At 38.0% G+C, this 25,275-nt stretch overlaps 1 protein-coding gene across 5 annotated transcripts in view; it reads left to right on the top strand.

The window, feature by feature from the left end:
* Positions 1–25,275, top strand: part of LOC108320239 (uncharacterized) — a 48,011-nt gene that overhangs the window by 20,495 nt on the left and 2,241 nt on the right. For 2 of the 5 annotated variants that reach the window (XR_008247733.1, XM_017551614.2), the window contains exons 7-15: positions 9,204–9,270; positions 9,418–9,469; positions 9,569–9,661; positions 9,770–9,853; positions 9,982–10,400; positions 12,423–12,484; positions 17,079–17,148; positions 24,583–24,663; positions 24,798–24,899. Coding sequence is in view for 3 of the 5 variants with exons in the window: in XM_017551614.2 (XP_017407103.1) it covers positions 9,204–9,270; positions 9,418–9,469; positions 9,569–9,661; positions 9,770–9,853; positions 9,982–10,400; positions 12,423–12,484; positions 17,079–17,148; positions 24,583–24,663; positions 24,798–24,899 (1,030 nt within the window). In the remaining 2 variants the exon portion in view is untranslated. Of the gene's footprint in view, positions 1–9,203; positions 9,271–9,417; positions 9,662–9,769; positions 9,854–9,981; positions 10,401–12,422; positions 12,485–17,078; positions 17,149–24,582; positions 24,702–24,797; positions 24,900–25,275 lie in introns of all 5 variants that reach the window. The other 3 variants (XM_017551613.2, XM_052874677.1, XR_008247734.1) reach the window with 2 other exon arrangements.

A 25,275-nucleotide genomic window follows, 5' to 3' on the forward strand; every position in this document is an offset into this window, starting at 1 on the left:
AAAAGAGCAAAACAAGTAGAAGTAAAGTTGGGTATGACAGGAGAACCCAAAATCTGATCACGGACATGAGAAACATCATCAGAGAGTCCGTATAATGCCAACAACATGAAGAACTTTGATCGTTGTTCCAATTCTTCAGCAGCAATGGAAGCAGAAGGTAATATATCATTAAAGTCATGAAGAAGGGCATGAATTTTACCCAAATATTCTGCCATGGGACCAGGATTGCGCGGACCAATAACAGTTAATAGGTCCTGACAAACACCATAAAGACGCTGAGTGTCATTTGTGTATAACAACTTCGCTTGTGCCCATACTTCTGAACATGTTTCATAGGATCGAAACATTTGTTTCAGTGAGGAGTGAATGGTGGACTTTATAACAATGCATAACTGAGCATCAATTTTCATCCAGCGGGAAGTGTCATCTATGGGAGCAGTAGTCACATTTTGAGTAAGATGATCTAAGTACCCCTGACTCTTCAACCAAAGTTTGATGTCGGACGCCCATGTTGCATAATTTGTGCCATCTAACTTGTCAATAGACAAGTGTACATTCACATAATTGGTATATATTGAGGGATCAGAAGATGAGCCACCAATAGAGGTGTTTGTAGGAAGACCTTTTCCCTGCTGGTCTTTATTGAATCAGAGAAAAAAGAGATGTTATTTTCCAAGTCTAGTGGCAAATTTGGATGGTCCAAGTAATACAAGCCATTACATTCTCTAGCATGTCCAATCATCTGGCCCAAGTACCTGTTTTGTAAAATACAAAAATTGTCATAAAAAATAGCATTACATGATAGATCTTGTATGAGTTCTTTTAGGGAAACTAAACTGACAGACAATTTAGGAATATGAAGGACATTTTTAAGGGTTATAGATGGGCTTATTTGAACTGCTCCTTGAATTGCTCTAGTCATTAGAGAGCCATCAACGGTGGATATTTTCTTGTTTCTAGGGCAATGGGTGTAAGACGAGAAATTTTTAGGTAGGGGTGTCATGTGGTCAGCAGTCCCAGAATCTAGTATCCAATAGGGTTTTTATCTGAGGCATTAAGTCCAAAAGAAAGGAACTCACCAAACATACCTGAATGTGCCAGAGAACAACTACCTGGTGACTTATCCAACTTGGTGAGGAATGATCTCATCTGCTCTACCTCATCCTGGTTAAGTGGAACAAACTCCTCCTATGTTTTCTTCATTGGTTGTAGGACCTATGTGTGCATGTCCACCCTTTCTAGTGTTGTCTCCCTTTTTTTCGCACTCCTTGTCATGGTGTTGGGATCGCAAATCTCTACTTGGTGGCTTTCCATGCAGCTTCCAACGTTTATCACGAGTGTGGCAAGGCTTGTTACAGAAGGTACACCACACTCCTTCACCTTTATTCTCCATATTGGTTATTCCCCCCTTTTTTGGGTCAACCATCATGGCCGATCTAGTAGCTACCATGGCTGAATTTTCCATGGTTGGAGTTTTTAGCATTATTCCCCTTCTACTTTCTTCACTTCTGACCATAGCTACTACTTTATTAATACCTGGATTTTTTCTTTTCTCACTTGATCAAAATCAGAGTTTAGCCCCACCAAGAAATCATAGACTCTATCTTGCTCAATATACTCTTTGACCATTGTAGAATCATCTGAGCACTTGGCTTTAATAATGACCCTATAATGGTCTAATTCCATCCTAGGGATTTAAGTTGATTGGCATACTCTGTAACAGTCTTGTTACTCTGTTTTGCAGCAACAATTTTCACCTTCACATCATATATTTGAGCAGCATCTTTAGCTTTGGAGTATTGCTCCATGGCATTCCAAATTTCCTTGGCAGAATTAAGAAACGTGCAAGTATCAGTGATTTCTGGGATCATGGAATTCCATAGCCATGCCATAATCATAGAATCCTCTTCATCCCATTTTGTAAATTTGTGATCTTGTTCTTTAGGAGCATCTTTAGTCAAATGGTTAGCCTTCCCTTTTCCTTTCAAAGTTCTGCGAACAAGCTGGGCCCATTTCAAATAATTCTTCCCATTCAATTGGTAGGCAGTGTTGAGGTTCTGCAGTTGTTCTTGATTCCTCTGTGACCCAATATTTACCACTTCAATATGTTGGTCTGCCATGTGCACATAGCCGTAAAGAGTACTGCAAGAAACACAACAACAATGAAAGTTGCACTGCGAAAACACAGTAGCAATTAAGGCTGCTGTCTAGGGTTTTGTGTGCGACGACAATGAAGGTTGTCTAGGGTTTTGAGTGCGACAACAATAAAGGCTGTCGTGTAGGGTTTTGGTGTGCGCAGTCAGAGACGGCTCCCAGAATTTGAGAGCTTTGATGCCATCTCAGAATTTAGGGTAGAATCTTATTATTATGCTGAGAATACAATCCATATATACAAGGCTAGGAAGCTATTTTAGGAAGCAATAATAACTCCTAGACAACCAAATCCCTATGATTCAGGGATATCCTCATTATTCACAATAATTATAATCTCTTAAATAAGAAAAAAATATAACTAATGAAAAAACAATGATTCTAACAGAAATAAAACACATTCTAACAAGAAGGAATTGTTTCGGCTGCAGGGTACCCAGTTACTTATGAGCACTGCCTATCATCCTGAAACGGATGGGCAGACCGAGGTGCTCAATCAGATACTAGAAGCTTATCTGAGATGTTTCAGCTCTAAACAACCAAAAACTTTGAGCTTGATACTGCCTTGGGCAGAATACTGGTATAACACCAGTTATTAGGGAGCTTCCAAGTGTAGTCCCTTTGAGGTGGTTTATGGGAGACCTCCACCAACTCTAACACGATTTGTGCTAGGGGAAACAACAGTGGAGGCAGTGGCACAGCAAACCCGGGATGAGGTGTTGAAACAACTTAGATATCATTTGGCGTGGACGTAGGACCAGATGGCTAAGTATGCCAATAGAAAAAGGAGACCAACAACAATAAAGGAAGGGGCCTCTGTTTATCTGAAGATCAGACCCCACTGGCAGGCATCCATGCCCACCAGATTGTACCCGAAACTCTTAGCATGATAATATAGACCTTTTCAAGTGATTAAACAAGTTAGACCAATGGTGTTCAGACTTCAGCTTCCTGACACAGCTAGGAAACACCCTGTATTTCATGTATCCCAACTGAAGCTGACAGTTGGTACACAACAGATAAAGATAGATCTACTAGAAGATTTACAGGGAGGAAGGCCAATATGTTGGGCACTCAGGGTGCTGAATAGAAGAAAGCAGCAGAAGGAGGATCTCGTGCCACAGGTGTTGATTGAGTGACAAGAAGGTGGAATAGAGGGAGCAACTTGGGAAGATGACTTGACCATGAAGGAGTAGTTTCCAGAATTCAACCTTGAGGACAAGGTTCTTCAAAAGGTGGCGGGTAATGATAGGGTGTTAAGAGTTTATGAGAGGAGAAAAAGAAATTAATAAGGTGGCTAGGCGGTTAGGGGTGGTTTGTAACTGTTAGCAGTTGGTTAGTTAGTAGGGGTTGCCTTTATAAGAAGGCAGAAGGGCTTTTGTAAGGGTTAGCTTTTGTAAATTCTTTGTGCAGACAGGACCTTGTATCCTGTGGAGGGAAAATGTTCCCTCGAGAGTTTTGGAACTGTATTTCTGTATTCTTTGATTGCAAGAATAATATACAGTCTCTTTTTCCAGTAATGTAGGTGTGTGAGTGTTGTGTTCGTGAGATATTGTTAGGTTTCTCAGCATGAAACCTATGCAATAACACTCTCTAGTAGCCAATAGAGTAAAAGAAAGAAAGAATTCTCTTATTCACACTAAAGAAATCGTCCTTTACAAAGAATGGGTTGGGAGCATAACCTCCCTCATAAGGTTCAAAGAACCTGTCTTGACAACCAACGTTCCAAGATCCCCCTAACTAACACAGTAGGGACTATTTATTCAGTCCCTTTCCCGCCACCATCCTAACTGTTAAAACAGTTAGGCTATTTAATTTTTCTTTCTCCTTTCATATGCAATCCACTGCCTATCATTACGCACCGCCCCATGTTCAACCTTGTCCCCAAGGTTGTAATTCGGATATTGATCCCTGATGCTAATGGTATCCTCCCACGTTGCTCCATCTCGACCTCCTTCTTGCCATTCGATTAACACTTGCTGCACCTCTTCCTCTTCTTGCTGTATTTGTCTCCTATCCAACACCCGGATAGGCCAGTAAGATGGACCCTCTCCTTGTAAGTCTGTAGGCAATTCTTTCTCCACACTACGGTCACCCACTGCTTTCTTCAAGTGTGATGCATGGAAGACAGGGTGTATGCGAGCTGTGTCTGGCAACTGAAGCCTATAAGCCACCTCTCCCACCTTCTGTGCAACTTGGAAAGGGCCATAATATCTTACTGCCAACTTAGGGTGCAGTCTAGATGGCATAGAAGTCTACCCATGCGGCTTGATCTTCAGATACACCAGTCTCCAACCTCAATATCTACTGCTTTCCTCTTCTTATTGGCCTATTTCACAATCAACTCTTGAGCTTGCGCTAAGTGGAAGTTCAACTACTTCAATGCTTCATCGTGCGTCTGTAACTCCTGTGCAACGATGGAGGAGATCTTCCATATACTATTTCAAAAGGGGTACACCTCGCAACTCCCTGAAAGCTGGTATTGTACCAATACTCAGCCTATGGCAAAACAAAACTCCATCCCTTTGGTTGCTCCGAGCAAAAGCACCTCAAGTAACTCTCTAGCACCCTTTTTAGCACCTCCGTTTGCCCATCAGACTCTGGGTGATAGGCGATGCTCATCTGTAGCTGGGTACCTTGCCTCTTGAACAACTGTTTCCAAAAAATACTTAAGCATAGAGGATCCCTGTCACTTACTATTGAAACTGGTATACCATGCAATCTGACCACTTCTCTAACTAACACTGCAGCTATTGTGCGAGCTGAATAGGGATGCTTTAGAGGCATGAAATGGCCATACTTACTAAGGTGATCCACCACCACCAACACTGCATCATACCCGTTTGACTTAGGCAACTTCACTATAAAATCCATGCTTACTTCCTCCCAGACAGCATTAGGTATAGGCAGTGGTTGCAGCAACCCTTGAGGAGAGGATGCTAGATATTTATGCTGCTGGCACACCAAGTAGCTAGCAACATAGTCTGTAACAGCCTTCTTCATTCCTATCCAATAAGGCGAATGGGCCACCTTCCTATAGGTTCTATACACCCTAGAATGTCCTCTCGTTTGTGTCATATGGAATTCTGCTATCAGCTTAGGAATCCAGGCTGACTGAGCTGATATCACTAACCTCCCTTTATAGTGTAGCCTATCATTTTCCAAAGTAAAGGATGGGTGTGAATTTGGATCCTTCCTAATGTCCTCCACCACTTCCTTTAAAATCTCCTCAAAATCCTGCTAATAGGGTCTGGCCACTACCGTTAATTCTTTTTCCCCATCCTCCTGATCCTCCTTCCTTTTAGACAAGGCATTTGCCACCTTGTTAGTAACCCCCACCTTGTATACAATCTCAAAATCATACCCAAGCAACTTGGCAATCCAATTCTGCTGGTTCTGGGTTGTACTCCGCTGCTCCAGCAAATATCTGAGACTTCTCTGGTCTATGTGGACCACAAATCTTTGCCCCAACAAATATGGTCTCCATTGTTGTATGGCCATAACTAAAGCCATGAGTTCTTTTTCATAAATTGATTTATTCAATGAGCCCTCTGACAATGCTTTACTGAAAAACGCTATTGGCCTTCTTCACTGTGTCAAAACTGCCCCCACTCCCCCTCCTGAAGCATCACACTCTATATGAAACGGCTAGTCAAAATCTGGCAGAATCAGCACGGGAGCAAAGGTGATAGCCTTCTTCAGCTTGGAAATGGCTTCTTCCGCGCGTGCTGTCCATCTAAACTCTCCCTTCAATAGCTTAGTCAGGGGTTTAGCAATTTTCCCATGGTCTTTGACAAAATGTCTATAGTACCCAGTCAACCCGAGAAATCCCCTTAAAGCCTTCAGATTTCTCGGTTTCTCCCAATCCAGCACTGGCCTCACTTTTTCTTGGTCCATTTCCATCCCTTTTTCTGAAATCGGGTGACCAAGATACCCTATTTGGACGCGCCCAAACTCACACTTCTTTTTGTTAGCAACCCACTGATTCTGTTCTAGCCTCTTTAACACCAGAATCACATGCTTCATATGTTCTTCCCATGACTTACTGTAAACCAATATATCATCAAAGAAGATGAGCACGAACCTCCTCAAGTAGGGCTGTAGTAAATCATTCATAGCATTTTTGAAAGTTGCAGGGGCATTGGTCAGGCCAAATGGCATCACCAAAAACTCATAATGACCCAAATGAGTTCGGAATGTTGTCTTCTAGATATCCTGGTCTCCCATTCGGATTTGGTGGTATCTGGCCTTGAGATCCACTTTAGAAAAGTACTTGGCTCCTCTCAATTCATCCAGTAATTCCTCTTTTACTGGTATAGGAAATTTGTCTGGCATTGTAGCCCGATTTAAAGCCCTATAATCCACACAAAACCTCCATCTGCCATCTTTCTTTTTAACCAATATAACTAGGCTGGAGTATAGGCTTGTGCTAGGTCTGATCACCCCTGTTTTTAGCATTTCCGCCACCTGTTTTTCTATATCACTTTTCACAACATCTGGGTATCGATAAGGTCTCACATTCACTGGTGGTAACCATGCGCCTATCTGGTGGTAACCCACTGGGTTCCTTGAACACCCATACATATTGCGCCAAGATTTTCTCCATCTCCTGTTGTTGATCTCCTGTGATTCCCTGATAATTCTCCTCTACCTTTCTCCATCTCACCCAATTCCCAAACTAACATCCAGGCCTCCACTTCTTTTATTTTCAACAAGGCCTCTGGAGCCACCAACCATCTTGCTAAAGTCGGATCCCCCTTTATAGTCACCTTTCTTCCTTCCTAATTAAAACCCATAGTCAATTTCCCCTAATTCGAGGTTACCTCTCCCAGTGTCGCCAGCCATTCTACCCCCAATATTACATCAACTTCTCCATCTCACCCAATTCTCAAACTAACATCCAGGCCTCCACTTCTTTTATTTTCGACAAGACCTCCGGAGCCACCAACCTTCTTGCTAAAGTCGGATCCCCCTTTATAGTCACCTTTCTTCCTTCCTGATTAAAAGCCATAGTCGATTTCCCCCAATTCGAGGTTACCTATCCCAATGTCGCCAGCCATTATACCCCCAATATTACATCAACTTCTCCAAGTTCAAACAGGTGAAATCTGTCTGTCACCTCAACCTCTCCTATGCGAACCTTCACTCTTTCACAGCACCCCCTAGTCTCCTTTTTCTGCCCATCTCCCAGACTAACCAGGTAGGGTGGGGTATCCACAGTGGCCAGTCGTAATCCTTGGCTCCCTACTGATGAAGTTGTGGCTCGCGCCACTGTCTATTAGAATTAACACCTGCTTTCCCTTGATTTCTCCATGCAGTTTCATAGTTTTGGGTTGGGTAAGGCCTCCAGCAGAGAATGCAGAGAGCTCCATCTGCATTTGAACTAAGTCTGTCTCCTCTTCTCCTCTGTCCTCCTCCTCATCCTTTACCATAATTACCATTCTCAAACTTTTTTCAGGACACTGATGGCCCGGGCTGAAGGCTCCTCCACGTCTCAAACATCTTCCCCCCCCCCCCCCCCCCTACGTTTCACGAATTCGGAGTAGGTTCAATTCCTAGAATTCCTCCCTCTGTTATCGAAATTGGGTTTCGCGAGCCCGCTCCCTTGCCAAACTTCTTCCCATTCCTCCTCCTCCTGCCTTCGCGCCTCCGTGGAGCTCCTCCACATCACATGCGATTCTCATTGCAACCATCAATTCTTGAGGGTCGAGGAGACACACCTGGTTACGTGTCGCCTCTTGCAACCCAGCCAGGAAATATCCTAGAAGTTGTTCCTCCGGTATCTTCGACGTTTGACCACCAAGATTTTGAAATCTTGGATATACTCTTCCACTGAACCGGTCTGCTTGATGGTGGCCAACCTCTTAAATACGGATCCCTTGCTTCTTCCCCCAAACCGCGCCACCATTGCGTCTTTCAACCCCTCCCAAGAACGGTTCTTGGCCTTCTCTTTCCAGAACCTAAACCAATACCCAACACTACCTTCCATGCTTATGAAAGCCAAACACACCTTCTCCTCCTCCTCCGCCACCCCTTGCAAATCAAGAAATCTTTCAGCTGTATTGATCCAATTGAGTGGATTCGATCCCTCAAAGGTGGGTAGTTCCACCCTCTTCCTCCAATTAGGTTCGTTCTCTTGACATCCGCCCTCTCTTCCACCATCCTCCTCTTCCTGTCTCCTTCTTTTTCCATTGACAGATGCCTGGCTACCATCCGACTGTTGGTCTTCTTGATTCCGACCTCTTCCTCCCTGTATTCTCATGATCTCCTTCAGTTCTTGGCGTATTGCAGTAGTATCTTGACGCAACGCCCCTGTCTCAGCCTTCATCCCGTCAACAACAATCTCCACCGTCTCCAATCGGCCCTCCATCACATTCAGTCTCCCCTCTACTCTTCCCTCCATTGAAATTCTCACGCACCTCACTTTGGATCCGGCAGGTCGGACCAAATTGTTAGGTTTCTCAGTATGAAACCTAAGCAATAACTCTCTAGTAGCCGATAGAGTAAAAGAAAGAAAGAATTCTCTTATTCACACTAAAGAAATCGTCCTTTACAAAGAATGGGTTGGGAGCATAACCTCTCTCACAAGGTTCAAAGAACCTGTCTGTACAACCAACGTTCCAAGACCCCCCTAACTAACACAGCAGGGACTATTTATTCAATCCCTTTCCCGCCTCCATCCTAACTGTTAAAACAGTTAGGCTATTTAATTTTTCTTTCTCCTTTCATATACAATCCACTGCCTATCAGATATTGATTTCTTACCTAAAGAAATCTATCAAATGTGGATTGATCTGTTTAGTTACGAGCTTGTTAAATCCAAACCTGTTTCGGTGTGGGCCTTTACTAGTTGGTCTCATAACTGTGGGCTTAGTTGTACCTGTGCATATGTGTCCAGACGTATCCTCATAGTACTTTGACCAATTTTTTATTTTGTTGACTTATTATTAGGTAAAAATGATCTTCTTAAAATGCTGTCTGTTTATACATATGGCCACATTATTAACAAAACACTTGGTTGTATTATCTAATGTTTTATTGGTATATCTCAGGGCATTTGTTGGCATTATTGATGAATATTTTGCAGGCTATTATACTGAGGATATGATAGAATCCCAAGTAATGATCATTTTCCGGCCCTTTTTTCTTTTTCGAGAAAAGAAATTTTCTTTATCCTGTTTCCCAAATCAAACGCCTTTTTTGTTAATTTTAGTATTGAGGTGTTTGTATTTCTCTTTGCAATCATGGAAGCTTTTCATGTGTCAGGTGGACCAGCTTATTTTTGAGGAGTTGATGCGTGAAAGATTTCCCAAACTGGGTTTGTATTTATTATCTTTGCTCTTCAGTAATCTTCAAATAATTGTCTTTCTGAATCAGCTTGGATTTTTTTTTTATTCTACTGATGCTTTTGGTGCAGTTAATCATCTGGATTACTTGGGAGTGCAGGTGCCATGGATATCTGGGTCTTGGTTTCTATCAATCTTTGTGAATGTAATACCTTGGGAAAGTGGTGAGATTTATGTGGAGTAATTATTTTTATGTCCTTTAATATTACAGCATTGGTTTTTAGTTTTGGTTATTCTGAAATGTTATCTTGTTTTGTGTTTCTCTATATTAGTTCTTCGTGTTTGGGATGTGCTACTATTTGAAGGGAACCGTGTTATGCTATTTCGAACAGCACTGGCTCTAATGGAATTATATGGTATTGAACTTTACATTCCTGTGTTTGAGTTATCTGTGCAAACTATCATGTGTAAGTTGTAAACAAAATTAAACTATAGTTTGTTATATCTTCTTTAAAATGGCACAATTTTTCGTCTCTTATTCTAGGTCCGGCATTAGTTACAACAAAAGATGCTGGTGATGCAATTACATTGCTGCAATCACTTGTTGGTTCAACATTTGATAGCAGTCAACTTGTCTTTACGGCTTGTATGGGTTATCCAGCAGTGACTGAGGCCAGATTGAAGGAACTAAGAGATAAACATCTGCCATCTGTATTAGTTGTCATAGAAGAAAGATCAATGAAGGGAAGGGCTCTTAAGGATTCCAAAGGGATTGCAACTAAACTGTATAGTTTCAAACATGATCGAGGATCTCTGGTAGAAGAAAGTAAAACCACTGAAGAAAGTGTTGCAGTAGCTGATGCGAGTGTGCAATTGGCATCTTGTTCCTCTAATTTAAATGAAATGCTCAGTAGCCTCAATGTTGATTCAGAACTGGAGGCCCTTCCAGATCCCCAGGATCAGGTTGCTTCCTCTACAGTCTACACCTCAACATTCATTTTCCTGTTCTCAATTCCCTCCTCTCCCCCAAAGGCCTTTTTTTGTGAAGTATATTGAAATTTACCTGCCGTTAACCACAATTTTGACTTACAAATTCACCTTGGTCTACTATTGAAATGCCTTTGAGATATGACTTTTTGTCTTTTTCTATATTGATCAGGTTAGCATAGATAACTTAATAGTGGTAAAAGATGCTCGAATGCTTTATGTCAGAAAAACTGTTTCTAATATTATTCATAGAGGAGCAATTTCTCTTAAAGAGAATGCATAGACGTAGTAACTGAAAATCCTAATTTATGATGGCTATAATCTGTCCCTACAATTCTGGATCAATGGTCTTGTACAATAAATATAAAATATACTGTCAGCTTATTAATCGTCCTAATTATCCAACTAATTGTGAAATGTAATTAAATCTCCTAATTATGTAGTTAAAATTGTAGAAGGAAATATTAACGGCAACATAAATCAAGGGATTCTGACACTTTACAATGTGAAATACGACCCTTGATGTGAAATATATGCATGAGTAATTTTAGTGGTCATGATATGCTTGATTGTGAAGTTCATTTTTCACAGTTGCTGCTGCCATGTTATGATTCTGTCTGTGCTGCAGCATTTGAGTCAGTTTCACTTAAAAGATTGAAAAGGAATCATAATAAGTGCATCAGAAAATAATTTAAGTATCATGAATAATTTTGACATATTCTGGCTCTTCTATAGTTCTTTTATTTGTTGATTTTATATATTCCTGAACTTTTTCCCTTTCAAATAGATTAAATCTGATGCATCAGAAAATTTACTGTTGTAGATTTGGAAATTACACATGTTTTAGATTTAGACCCTAATAGTATACTTAGTATTAGGCTTTTCTCTACTAGCATGTTAAGCTGAGTGGCCATCCTGTAATAGATAGTTATATTATATGGCTGTCATTGTGTTTGGACAGCTGGAGTCTGTTGTAGAAGTGCTAGATGTTCACTGACTAGCTTGCAGCTCAAGCTATCTGATTGTCTGAATACTTGAGTACTGTAACTCATCATTAATAATTAGTAATACATTTTACGAATTACAAAACTTATCTTTCTTGAATTCTTTAGACCATAAATTCACTACGAGTTGTCTTTCTGCATTCCTGTTATTGATCAATTTAAATTGTGGTCATGGAATAAAGGTGATCTTGTACAAAGGGTATGTTATAGATTTCTGTCCCACTGTACTCAGGCTGTAATAGTGATTTGTAAAACTGCTTGTACAATTTTGTTTAGTTTAAATAATTTATAGAGGATTATTGTGCAGACTATTAATTTTATAAGATATGTACACATTAAGGAAATAATCATTAGAAACCTGGTTCGCTGTTTGCAAATGTAGGAAAACTTCTGTTTACTTCCAAAGAAAATGGAGGATAAGTGGATATCATATTCTTCCTGTAAAAGTTTGCAGTTATAGAAGAATGTAGTATGTGATTGTATATCCTTTGATGAGAATGCTAAAACTCACTTGCTAACATACTTTTTTGAACTCATTCTTCAACATTGGTTGAAATTTATTGGAAATTACAATTTTTTGTGGGTTTCAATCAGCATTTTATGAATCTCTCTTGATTTTGTAGTTTTCAGTAAATTTTAATTAATTATAGTGAATCGGTTAGAAAGACTATTAGAATAGTGGGGATGGATTGTTGTTATATGGTTATCGTTTGTATGGCTGAGTTGGCATGTGTGGGTGTTGTGAGTATAGATGCAAAACCCATTGAATATAATCCTGTTATTATGTTTGTGTTGGTTTTCTGTGTATGACAATAGTCTTTCCTGTGCTTCAACCACCATTTCATTGATAATAAATTATATTCGTGGCATTTCATAGTCTATTGTCCTGGCTTAATTTTGAATTACAGTTATATTTTCCCTACAAATAATTACTTTATTATAATCAACTCTTGTGCAACTCTTTAAGTTTCAATCATTAACAGCTTCTGTGCAGGTGGTTTGGTTGAAGGTTGAATTATGCAGTTTGCTGGAGGAGAAAAGATCTGCCATACTCAGGTCATTGTTTTTTTGGAGTTCAAATTGTAAATCTAGCTCTTTTAAAACCTATTTTTTCCCCGGCTTGCTAATAAAAGAAAGTCAATAGAATATAACTGTAAAAACTGTACCTGTTAAGTTTAGATATTGTAAATTAAATGTACACTTTTTTAATTCATTAGGTTTTGGATTTAGGAATTAAGGGAGCGTTTGGTATAAGAGAATTTTTAGTTTCCCTAAAATCTGAAGTTGAGAATCCTAGAATTAAGGGATTCGTGGTTTGGTTGAAGGTTGAATTATGCAGTTTGCTGGAGGAGAAAAGATCTGCCATACTCAAGTCATTGTTTTTTTGGAGTTCAAATTGTAAATCTAGCTCTTTTAAAACCTATTTTTTCCCCGGCTTGCTACTTATAAAATAAAGTCAGTAGAATATAACTGTAAAAACTGTACCTGTTAAGTTTAGATATTGTAAATTAAATGTACACTTTTTTAATTCATTAGGTTTTGGGTTTAGAAATTAAGGGAGCGTTCAGTATAAGAGAATTTTTAGTTTCCCTAAAATCTGAAGTTGAGAATCCTAGAATTAAGGGATTCTTTTGAGAAGTCAGCATTGGAAGTTGTTTTGTATGTAGCCTTGTATATGCCTATCCAATATCATTTTTTGTGATTTTCCTTCATCAATAGAAAAGATGCATTTAAAACTATTAATGCCAAATATTTTAATTCCTAATTTATACAACCTAAATCAGGAACTCTAAATATCTGCAAGTTATGGGGATTCCTGATAATTCTAAATCGATTCAAATATACTTTTTATGAATGTAATATACTGCTCCTCATATATTCTTTTAAAAAATGGTCCTTGTAATATATCTTATTTTTCATTTTAGTCCCTATAATTTTTTCTGCATTGAGTTTATCTGTTTGTAAAAAAGCGGTGACAAAAAGCATTATCTTAATTGTCATAATTATAATGACTGATAATATCTCCTTATAACTCAACACCCTTCCCAACAATTTGATGAATGAATATCTATCATTTTTAGCTTGCATGTGAGATCATGAAACCATTTTGTGGAAGACCCTTTTTAAACAATTCACTAGATGGAGTCTTAATGGGATGTAGGAAGTAGTGATAAGACTATTATCCAATTTTTCTTTGATGAAATGTTGATCTATCTTTGTGTGATTTGTTCTATCATGTTGAAGTAGAGTGTGATCATTACTAAAAGTTGATTCATTATCATAGTAAGGGTCATAGGTTCTTCACACTTCACTTTAATGTTATTCAAAATAATTTTCAACCATAACAATTCAAATACAACTCGAAATTTAGCCTCCACGTTGCCTTGCAATTACATTTTATTTATTCTCCAATTTACTAGGTTTCCACCCAAGAACATGCATTATTTGGAGATTGACATCTTATCAGTAATAGTCATTTTATTTGTTAGAATAATTATTAAAGTCTAAAAGTAGGGAGTAGTGTGTTGGGAACCTCTTCCAACTATACCTAAGAGTCTAGGGCAATCCTTTGATCTTTCGTCTTCTCATTGTATCTTTCATTATAAATAGAATATCATAAGAGGGGTCTTTCAAGCCCTCCAAAATATATTTTCTCTCTTTTTAATCTGAAGTTGGTATTAGAGCGGGTTGATCCTGCTTTGCTAGTTTCAGTCATCTCTAGCACATTATCTAGCCGCGTTTGCCTTTCGTCACCGGCTATTGTCGTTGTCCACTACCACCATTGGCCATTGGCCATCACCGTCGTCAGCCACCTTCCTATTTTTTTTTGTGACCACTGGATCTGGATAGCTACGGCCAACCTTGCCAGTTCCGAAAGCTAGTTCGACTCCACACGCCACCACACGCTAAGTTTCTATCCATTGCAACTAGGTGTGTGTCACACACGCAACACCCTCTCCTCGTCAGAACTTCGTCATGCTGCCATCACAGTTTTCGTTGAACCTCCCTATCTTTGTTTTGACATTGAAACTTCATTTCAGCGAAGTTCAAAAGTCATCCCAGCAAAGGTCACCCTAGGGGTTTCTCTGCACTAGTTGTTTTCTTCTCTGTCAAAAGAAATATCTACCGAAGCTATTGTCTCATTCTCTAGAAGTCCTTCCATTTGTTCCAAGAAACTAAATGGAAAAATTATCTCTCTTGCTCTACATATGTTGAAATGTGGTTCCTTTGCCAAGGTTATCATGTCCAGCTTGAACAAGATGGAAGCAATGTGCCTCTTGAGAAAGCTGAACATTGGAAGCAGGTTGATTTCCAACTGTGCCCTACTGTGGTAGTGTATTGAACCAAAACTATTGGGAACACTTAGAGCTTTTAAAACCTGTAACACATTTTGGAAGAAAGCTCAGAACATTTTTGCAGATGATATTCAATGTTTTTATGACTTTGCCAATAGGCTTGCATCTCTCAAATAGACTGAATACTCTTGGTTTTGAAATTCGGTTGCAACTCAAAAGTTTCCTTAAAGGTTTGAAACTTAATAAGTTTCAGCTGGAGTTTTTATTAGAAAATCCATATATGGAAAAAGCATCAACAACAGAAACATAGTATTTATATCCTGCATGAGAAGTAATTTGTTTAGGTCCCCTCAAATCAGTAAATGAGTTCTAATGGAGAATATGCATAACTAGCTAGAATCATGAGAGGGCAACCTGTGAGTTTTGCTATCATAGCAGGGTTTACATAAACCAGAATCAACTTTATTGGACTCAGGAATTTTACAATGTTTGAATACAAGTTACAAAGCTAAATCAATTTCGAGCTGAATTGAGAACAAATCACTGAACAAAAACATAAATTGATGAAGTGAAACAATCTCGATCAATGCACTGATTGAAATCAAAAGAAGATGAAATTGAAGCAGTTGCAATTGGGACAGTGAAGAAATTAGTGCAGAAATTGGATCGTTGAAGAAAAATCTCTAGATACCATCTTAGATGGGCTGAATAGAGAGAACGAGAGAATTGAACATGAACTGAATATTTTTCCTAATATTTAAAGAACAAATTAGAAACAACTGAAGTATCATGAAACAGATCACAGAATATCTTTTGATTAGCATGATCAGGTCTCTAGGCTTTTCTTGCAGATATGGTCTTTGCTTGCTTGTTTCAACGGCCTTCTTTGAAAAAATTTGTTATGAACACAAAATTTGAACAGTTTCTAGTTTAGATTCTAAGAAAATTGAGACATGTTGCTCAGACAAGACGAAATTCATAGCCAAGCATGGTAGAGGAATAATAATGTTATGATCAAACCACAACCTTTGTTTAGTTTTGGTGTAGTACCTAATTCTGATCAAACCCAAAAAGGAAAGATCCATTTTGTCACACAGACATTATTTCAATCCAACAATCTCCTTACTTCAATTACGAGTAAATATCCATGACTCAGCATGTGTCAACACACCTCAATAAAATGGGGTGGTAAAAAGGAAAAGTGAGCACTTACTCGGTACACTTCGTTTCTTTTGCTTCAGGAAAAGGTTGTTAAATCTTATTGGGGAAAGGCTGAATTGACAAGGAATAATAATTCTAAAATCTGAATATTATTTATTTTTTTGAAGTACAAGCACTAATCCATTTATATAGGTAAATCATAATTGAGAATAAAAGGAAATAGGATCTCCTACTAACTAGGGCTAATTGCATATTTTGGTTAAGCTACTCACTGCATCATAGATGATAAAAAGACTGCTCTCACATGTACTGGACAACAGAAATCCGTAGAGCTCTTGAACAGCTTCTTTCCTTGCTTCAGGACCTCAAATGGACTCATTTACAACATTTGAATTTACAACCTTTGTTCATATTCATAACTAACACAGAGACAAACTTTATCCTTGGGCTGTCATTTGTGTTTTCCTTGACAATTCAACCACTAATAAAGGTTACTGGTGCCCTGACCCATCATAAAAGAAATGTGGTAGCAAGACATGTATAATCAAAATTCAAATTTATTACTCAAGGAGTGTGCAAATTGCTATCGTAAAAGAATATCCTAGATGACTTGAAAGTCAAGTTTGAATGTCCAATGAAGCTCTATCGTGACAAGCCGTGGATAATCAATGTTTCACAAATTCCTATAATTTATAAACCTTGATAGAATAAAGCATATTAAAATAGACACTTACCAAGGAAATTAAGAAGATCTAGTGTGTAACATATTCCATCTGGACAGCAGGCAGCTAATATTATTCATGTTGCATGTAACTTTATCAATTAGGTCTTATTTAAAATCTAAACCACGTAGCCTAAAAGGGGTTTGGAAATAGTTCTCAGCCAACAATACAACAATATATGCATATTAACCATGCTCTTTGTTCGACATTGTGGACCCATTTATGAAATATGCTTCATTTGTATAGTGGCTTTATATACCAATTTGGTTCTCTAGCTCGTAAACCAACCACTTAATAAATCTTTATGTTGCATTTCCTTAAGAACTTTTGATGCCTTATTTGTAACCTTTCTTCTTCATTGCCCATGCTTCTTCGTTAATAAGATAAACTATGTACAGTGATTTTAGATCTTTGTGATATCTTCTAAAGACAATTTACTCATTTTTGTGTGCGTGTTCCAACCTTGAACAGAGCTGAGGAGTTAGAAACAGCTTTAATGGAGATGGTGAAGGAAGACAACCGTCTGGAGTTGAATGCAAGGGTATATTTGTTTGGATGATCCATCTTCTTGTGTGACCTTTCACATTTTTGGTATTTTATTGAGTACCTATGCTTATTAAATGGGTAAAAATAAAAATTAGAAATTATTATTTGTTCTTGCCCATTTGAAATGTATATCGAGTAAGTTATGGTCTTTCAGCTATATATATGGATAATCAAGATTGAATTTTCCTTAAATTAACACAACCACATAAAAAACGTCACTTGACTTGTTTTAAACTAGACAGTTCATGCTAAGATCTATTGATCAGTATTCCTGCCCCTCTCCCTTCCTCCCTCACACAAGCATCCTTGAGCAAAATGTGGATAAAATGGGAGTAGTATGATTACCAGAGGGAGAAGAAGACTACAAACAACATGATAAATAATTTAAAAAGACCTTAACTCTATGGATTTTATAAAGTTTTGACTTTTGATAAAGCCAAAAGACACACAATAATCTTTGTAGCGACTTGCCACCTAGTGGTATTAAGCTTGGTTGCTGAAATATTTGAAGCTTTCGAATTTAAGAGATTAGATAGAGAGAAGGAGAAGAGAGATCAAAGGGAGTGATACACCAAATTGATACTTGTTGAGCTGTATTACAAAGTAATGTTCATAAACTTAGAACATTATATAGTAACTATTGTTAGTAGGATATTAAATGCATTACTGGAAGTTGCTAGTAGGATATTAAAGGGAATGATACACGAAATTGATATTTGCTGAGCTGTATTACGTGTTACGATATAAGGTAGGGGGTAATAATAAGGTTTGGAAAGGATATGAGAAGGAGAAGGAAGGTAGGAGGGAAGTGAGGCCGAACGGTATTGACTGTAAAGGCCGAATGGTAGCCGAACGGTGGAAGGCGTGGAGAGGTCTAGCCGAACGGTGGAAGGTGGTGAAGAGTTGGAGTCGAACGGTAGGAGGTAGGGGGAAGCAAGTCGAATGGAGGAAGGTGAGGAGCGACCAGGCCGAACGGTGGAAGGCGAGGAGCGACCATGCCGAACGGTGTAAGGCAGGGAGCGAGCAAGCCGAACGGTGGACAAGGGAGAGTGACTAGGCCGAACGGTGGGAAGCAGCAATTGACCTGAGCCGATCGGTTGAAGAGTGACTATCCTAACTGGGACAACAGTTAGGATAGGCGGGAAATATTTAGAAATAATTATAATAAATAAGAATATATCTTAGGGAAATATTTTATTTAGAACAATATTCATATTTTATTCTAGGGAAATATTTTATTTAGGAAATAATTAGTATAAATAAAGGAAGAGTCTAGGGTTAAAGGTATGCTTTTGATTATTGAGTTTTGTGACAGACATTATTGTCTTGTGAGGGAGGTTATGCTCCCAAATAATTGATGGAGGTTATGCTCCCAATTATTGTTTACTTTTGTTTATTCAGATAATACCATGAATAAAAGAGATTCATTCGTTCATTATCATTCATTCTTTAGCTTTGTTGCCTATTGTGTTTGTGGATCGTTACGTATCGACCTCAGGTACGTAACACAATGTAGTGTTCATAAACTTAGAACATTATATAGTAACTATTGTTAGTAGGATATTAAATGCATTAGTGGAAGTTGCTAGTAGGATATTAAATGTATTACTAGAAGTTAACTTGTTTCAAGATTCCAGAGATCTCTTTGTAATTATTACTTTAGGGTAAGAGTTCTCTATATATAGAAGTTGATGCACTAATTCAAATTAATCAATTGAATAAAGACTTTTTCTTTCAGATTAATTCTTTCTCTTAGACAGCGTGAGCCTGGAGAAAAGAGAGAATATGAACAATGAAAGAAACATTTTTATTGATCTCAGAACAATTTGAAATATGTCCATGATAGCCGTTTATAAGAGTCATGTTTCTGCTAATACTAACAGAAGCTTACAGCTGTACATAAAAGAAATAAACTTACAGTAAAGCATACAGTGCTGTACAAAATACAAGACTGACTTAAAACAAGCCAACTATAGTATGCTAGCAGCCCCAGTCAAACTCAATGGGAAATTTTTTCTGAAGAAAAGCTCTTCACATTGAGTTTGCCTCAATGAGCAAAACGTACTGAAGAAAGGGACTTAGTTAAAATATCAGCCCATTGATCAAGACTTGGTATATGAGAATTAGACAGCTGCTTGGCCATAATCTTATCACATACAATGAACATATCTGTTGGAAGTCCCACATCGACTAGAGATAAGGTCAATTCATAGTTTATAAGTGGGTACAAACCTCACCCTACAGCTGGTTTTATGGGGTTGAGTTAGGCTTAAAGTCCACTTCTAACATGGTATCAGAGCCATAGTTAGAGCCTATCCTAGCGATATTTGTTGTTTGTTGGGCATATTGTTCTACCCGCTATCGGGTCGCTATCGAACCACCCATTAAAAATGTCTAATCCCACGCTCGAGATGTATATACCTCGGCGTGAGGGGTGTGTGTTGGAAGTCCCACATCGACTAGAGATAAGGCCAATTCATAGTTTATAAGTGGGGTTGAGTTAGGCTTAAAGTCCACTTCTAACATAGTGGAAAATAAGACTGATTTATTATTCTCAATCATAAAAAATACATTCTGATACTTTCTATTTGTAATAGTCTAATTCTCCTAAAACGGGAAATAGGGAAGCTAGGAAAGTAAAATAAAATAAAGATTATATATCTATTTCCTCTAATTAGGAAGATTCTAAAGATATTATCTCAAATTACAACACTCCCCCTCAAGCTGGATCATACAAGATTGTATGAACCAAGCTTGGAATAGTCAAACTCAATTGTAGAGAACGTCAATAAACCAAATTGGACAGCAATGGACGAGGGCGAACTAGCACCATGAAACTTCAATTTGGACAGCAAAGGACGAGGGCGAACTAGCACCATGAAACTTCAATGTGGGCAGCAATGGACGAGGGAGATTTCCATCAAAAATTGATGATGACTTGCAGCAACAAACAACAACAAACTACAAGAACAGATGAAGGGCCTCCAATGGCGAACAACAGCAAACTGTAGGGATTGGATTGCCATCAATAGTGGCGAACAACAACAAAACTTCAAGAACATGATTTCCATGAGTAACATATGGGAGGCCTTCAAAGGCGAATAGCCACAAACCTGTAGGGACTTAACTACCCTAAACAGCAACAAACCTTCAGAGACTTAATTGCCCTAAACAGCAACAAACACAACCCATCCAAACACTCGACTTTGAAGACTAGATAGTAAAGGAATAGATGGATAGAAGGAAGATATGAACTCAATAGGACTCAAGAGGGTAACAGGTTAATAAGATAGGCCACAATGAGTAGAGCCTTTTCCCAATAACATTTAGGGACATTCATTTGGAAAAGAATTGGTCGTGTCACCTCAAGAAGGTGCATATTTTTTTTTTCAGCAATGTCATTTTGTTGGGGGTGTATGCACACTATTAATGTTATGTTTTCTGTTAGTGTCTGCTACTGTTATACATCTTATGTTTGCTGTTGATTGTATTTTATTATTTTCTATTCAGTTGTATTTCTTTCTGTTTTTTATTTTCTCTTATTTTGTAATTTTCAAAGTTTACACTAGTTAGTATGTAACTTTTGTCTTCCTCTCTTTTAAGTTCTATCTAGCAGAATTGAACAGGATGTAATATGATTCTAAACACTTAATGTCAAGCATCCTTTTACACAATCACACGACTGGTTTCTGGTTTATTTGATCTCTGGTTTATTTATGGTTTATTTGATCTCTGGTTTCTGGTTTATTTATGGAATCAGAGCTAGTTGTTGATCCACCATGGCCAATCCTCATGAACAACACCATTTTCAGAAAGGAAGTTATACATGTCATGAGTTACATATTCCCTTCGATTATCAAAACGTAAACGTTTAATTGACTTCCTGAATTGTGTTTTTACCATATGAAAGAATTTGACAAATAAAGTAAAAACTTCTTATTTTTCTTTCATGAGAAAAATCCATGTAACATGGATACAATCGTCAATAAACATGACAAACTATTTAGCACCAGAAATGCAAGATTGGAGACAAAAGGTACTTGTTTGTGTACTAATACTATCTTTAGTTCTCAAGTTGTGAAAGCAATACAACCCTCCATGTTCCTTAACCATTCGAATTGTCCTCCTTGTGGCAAGTTGTTAAAACAATACAACCCTCCCTATTTCTTAACAGTTCTAATCATCCTCCTTGTGGCAAGATCCTTAAAAACACAGTGAGTAGGAAGAAGGTTACAAAACACTTTAGGTCATGGGTAAGCATTTTAGCAGAAATAAGATTATTAGAAAGGTTTGGATGATCCATAGCATGAAGATGAGACCATGAGGGTGATTGTGCAAAAGCAATGGGGTTGTATGGTGGGGATGCTCTCAGTTGGGATATTAGAAGGGTGGGATTGTTGATGTTTGGTTGCTCTCAAGAGAGATTGGGCCAATTCTTAAAGAAAGGTGGCTAGAGGAAACCTAGATGAGGTGGTCTAGCCTTGGCGACCTAAGTTGAGTAGTATGGCACAAATTTGGCAGCATAGCAATACTCAATTCAAAGGTGAATGTACATGGAGAAGACACCTCTATTTATAAGCTTAGGTAACCCTAAAGGTGTCTCCAAATGATAGAAGCAAAGCCCTAATACTCTAACTTGGAGACCAGATGATAGGTGGCCACTACTAAGGAGAAATCCTCTCCATTAAGAGCATGGCAGATAACCACTAATAAGGAGAAATCCTCTCCATTAGGAGAATGCCACATGGCTAGAACATATGTCTCATTAAGAGAGCAACTTGGAAACCACTCTAGCCAAGGGCCGACAAACTTCTAGAAGGTTTGCTCTCCAAGCTAGGTTTTTACCTTAGATCCATGTATCTCCTTAGGGCCTAAAACCCTACACTACAACCAGAGGCCAAATACAAGGCCTAAAAGAAAACCTAGACTACTTGGCCCATTATACAAGGCCTAAAATGGACCTAATCTACTAAGAACTAATTGATGGTCCATGATGATAAGAGCTTGGGCCCACCTTCCACAAATGACTTCAACTCTTCTTGAGTATGCTTGGCCATGACTAGGGGGTTTTCCATCATCTAGGGAATTTATTTGCAATGGTCACCTTGTTGAGAGCCCTATAATCTATACAAAATTGCCATCTCCCATCTTTTTTCATCACCAAGATTCTTAGTTGGATGGGGGGCTAACTTCAAATGGATTTTTTAGCATTGTTTATTGAAATCTTCATACAACCGCAATCTTGAAGGTATCCCCAGTAGAATTGGGGTTACAAGTATCCCACCATTGAAACCAATTCAAAGCTTTACCTTCTAAAGCAATCAAGACCGCCTGCATTGTCTCTTCCTCAATCACATCCTTTAATCTGAAATACCTCTCCAATCGATTCATCCATCTATAAGTCTCCTTGCCTGCAAAAACAGGAATGTCTAATTTTCTCCATCTTGAGGAGGACGTTGTGTGCTCCTGAACCTGCTCTCTGCTCCTTCCATTGCTTTCGTTAATTCCAGAAATATTGTGAGACGTAATCTTTGCTACTGACACTTGCTACGCCACCATAGTTAGCCCATGAATCATGTCTTCCAAGCATTGAAGCCTCCCATGATATTCAATTTCTTGGGGGTTACGATCTTGAGCCAGTTCTTGCATCATCTTTTTGACAGAATCCATCTGTGGTTCCATTCAGAATCCATCTGTGGTTCCATTCGGGTATGCACCATACCGTAATGCAGGTGTCCCATAGGACCAAGATCGTGCTCTAGATACCAATTGATAGATTCAACCAATATTGAACGACCAAAAAGACAAGTTCTTGGTAGATTTTTATTAGAACAGCACTGTTTTTGCCAATGTGGTAGAAGACAGTAAAACATCAAACACAGAAGGACTTTCAAGTGGTCCTCAACTCCCTCAACCCCTTACTTCCTAGGAAAACAAAAACCTTTTTTTTCTCTTCCTACACTGACTATTTAAAAATAGGCAGTTTACATGGAAAAAACAGTTTACAAGAATAAAAACACAACATTTACAGGAGATTATAACTGTCATATTCAGATATACCTCTTATCCCTCCTCCTATAAACAATTCCAAACCTATCATCCCAAGAGATTGAAGATATAAGACTTCAATTAGAACATGAGGAAACTTTGGACTGGATATGCGGACTTAGATCTCTTATAGGTGGTTCTAATTAGACTAGATGAAATTAAGTTTAATAAAGTTTCCTATAAATTAGGAGATATTATATGAAAAAACAGAGATACCCATATCTTTAAAGTCTATATCGTTTATCATATGCTTAGCATTTTATATCTTTTCTTAGTGATAAATATAAGATTAGGCTCAGTATACAACCCTAGTTGAATTTTCTGGCTTGAAGTCATCATAGCTTCACAGTACCTTCTAACCAGAACATTTGTAAACTCTTACTCTGTATCTTTTTTTCTTCAGTTTAGTTTAACCCTAGATCAGAGATGAATACAAAAAATTAATAAAGTAAAATCCTAATTTATGATAGACACAATCTAATCCTATAATTCAGGATCAATGATCCTATATAATAAATATAAAATATACTACCAGTCTATTAATCCTCCTAACATTATAATCTAATTAAATCTCCTGCTTATGTAATTAAAGTTGTACAAGGAAATATTATCTACAGCGTAAATCAAGGGATTCTAACAATATAAATAAATTGAAGCTTGGGGCATGTTTTCATATAAATAATATAAATAACTCTGACATAAGTATCGAATCATGGAATTAGCATAGAGTACTTTTTACCTAACCCCATGAAAAAGGCATAAATACTGTAGAAATCGAACTGGGAGGTATACATAAATATTATCTGTCTGGTATCTGGGAAAATATACTCTTCATGTATATACTAAATTTTCTGGACAAACTATCCGGAACACACAAATACAAACACAACACTTTAATCTCTCACACTCACAACTCAAACAAACACATACACTTCTCTGTCTCTTTCACGGTACACATGCTCACACACTTTCTCTTGCACACAATACACAAACATGGAGACTCTCTTTTCTTCCTTCTCACTGCCCATTCTCCCACGGTGCACACACTACAAGTGTGTCACAATTCATACAAGACTACATCTCCATATTTATAACCTAACATCTCTACTAACATCTCCACTAGTCTCCACTACTTCTCCACTACTCTCCACTACTATGTGGGTAATGATAGTGCTAACACAATACCTAACTTCTTTTACAAATGGGAACTAAAGACAAAATACTTTGTGGCAATGGGTTCATTTAAAGTTTACCCAACAAATACTAGGAAAACTTGCTCAGTTTCCATGTCCAATGGTGTTTACAATTTCTTTTCTCTGCAAAATATTTTTCTTCTGGTGTTTTGGATTATGAGGCTTACAAAAATGTTTCAATCATACAGATAGAGCAACTGGAGCAGGAGTTAGCCGAGTTACAACAAGCCCTTGCTGATAAGAAAGAACAAGAAGTTGCCATGCTGCAGGTTCTAGTGTGCAACTGTTTTCTCCAGTGTCTATTTCTGTAAGCTTATATGCAAAAATGAATAAATAAATAGAGATTAAGAAGAATGTCTTTATATGTCATGGAGAAAACTTTGAAATCTTCTCCGTGCTACAGGTTCTAGTGCGGCTAGAGCAGGACCAAAAAATTACTGAAGATGCTCGCAGAAGAGCAGAGCAAGGACTTGCAGCTCAGAAATTAGAAGTTCATGAGCTTCAGGTATCCTTTCCCCCTTCTTATGATTGTTGTGATGCAGGTCATTCGCTATTTTCAGTGGAGTAGTAAAATTTGCAATCAAAAATCATAATTAGAATATCATCATCTGTGATAGTAAAATTTAAATAAAAACCTGTTTATGAATCATCTGATAAGGTATCCTCATCTAAATCTGAATTTCATTGAGATGCATTATGGTTTTAATATTTTTTCACTAGTGCTCTCAGTAGAGGTTTGAGTACTTTTCTGTATGTCTCACATGCCTGATAAAAATAGAAATGCATGAGTAATTTAAAAGTAAAATAACTGATACACTCCAAATATTTCGTTAATATATTTATTTATTTATTTTCTCTTGGTAATGTTCTTGGAATAAAAT

This window comes from Vigna angularis, chromosome 3 (assembly GCF_016808095.1).
Source record: "Vigna angularis cultivar LongXiaoDou No.4 chromosome 3, ASM1680809v1, whole genome shotgun sequence".
NCBI classification, from domain to species: Eukaryota; Viridiplantae; Streptophyta; class Magnoliopsida; order Fabales; family Fabaceae; genus Vigna; species Vigna angularis.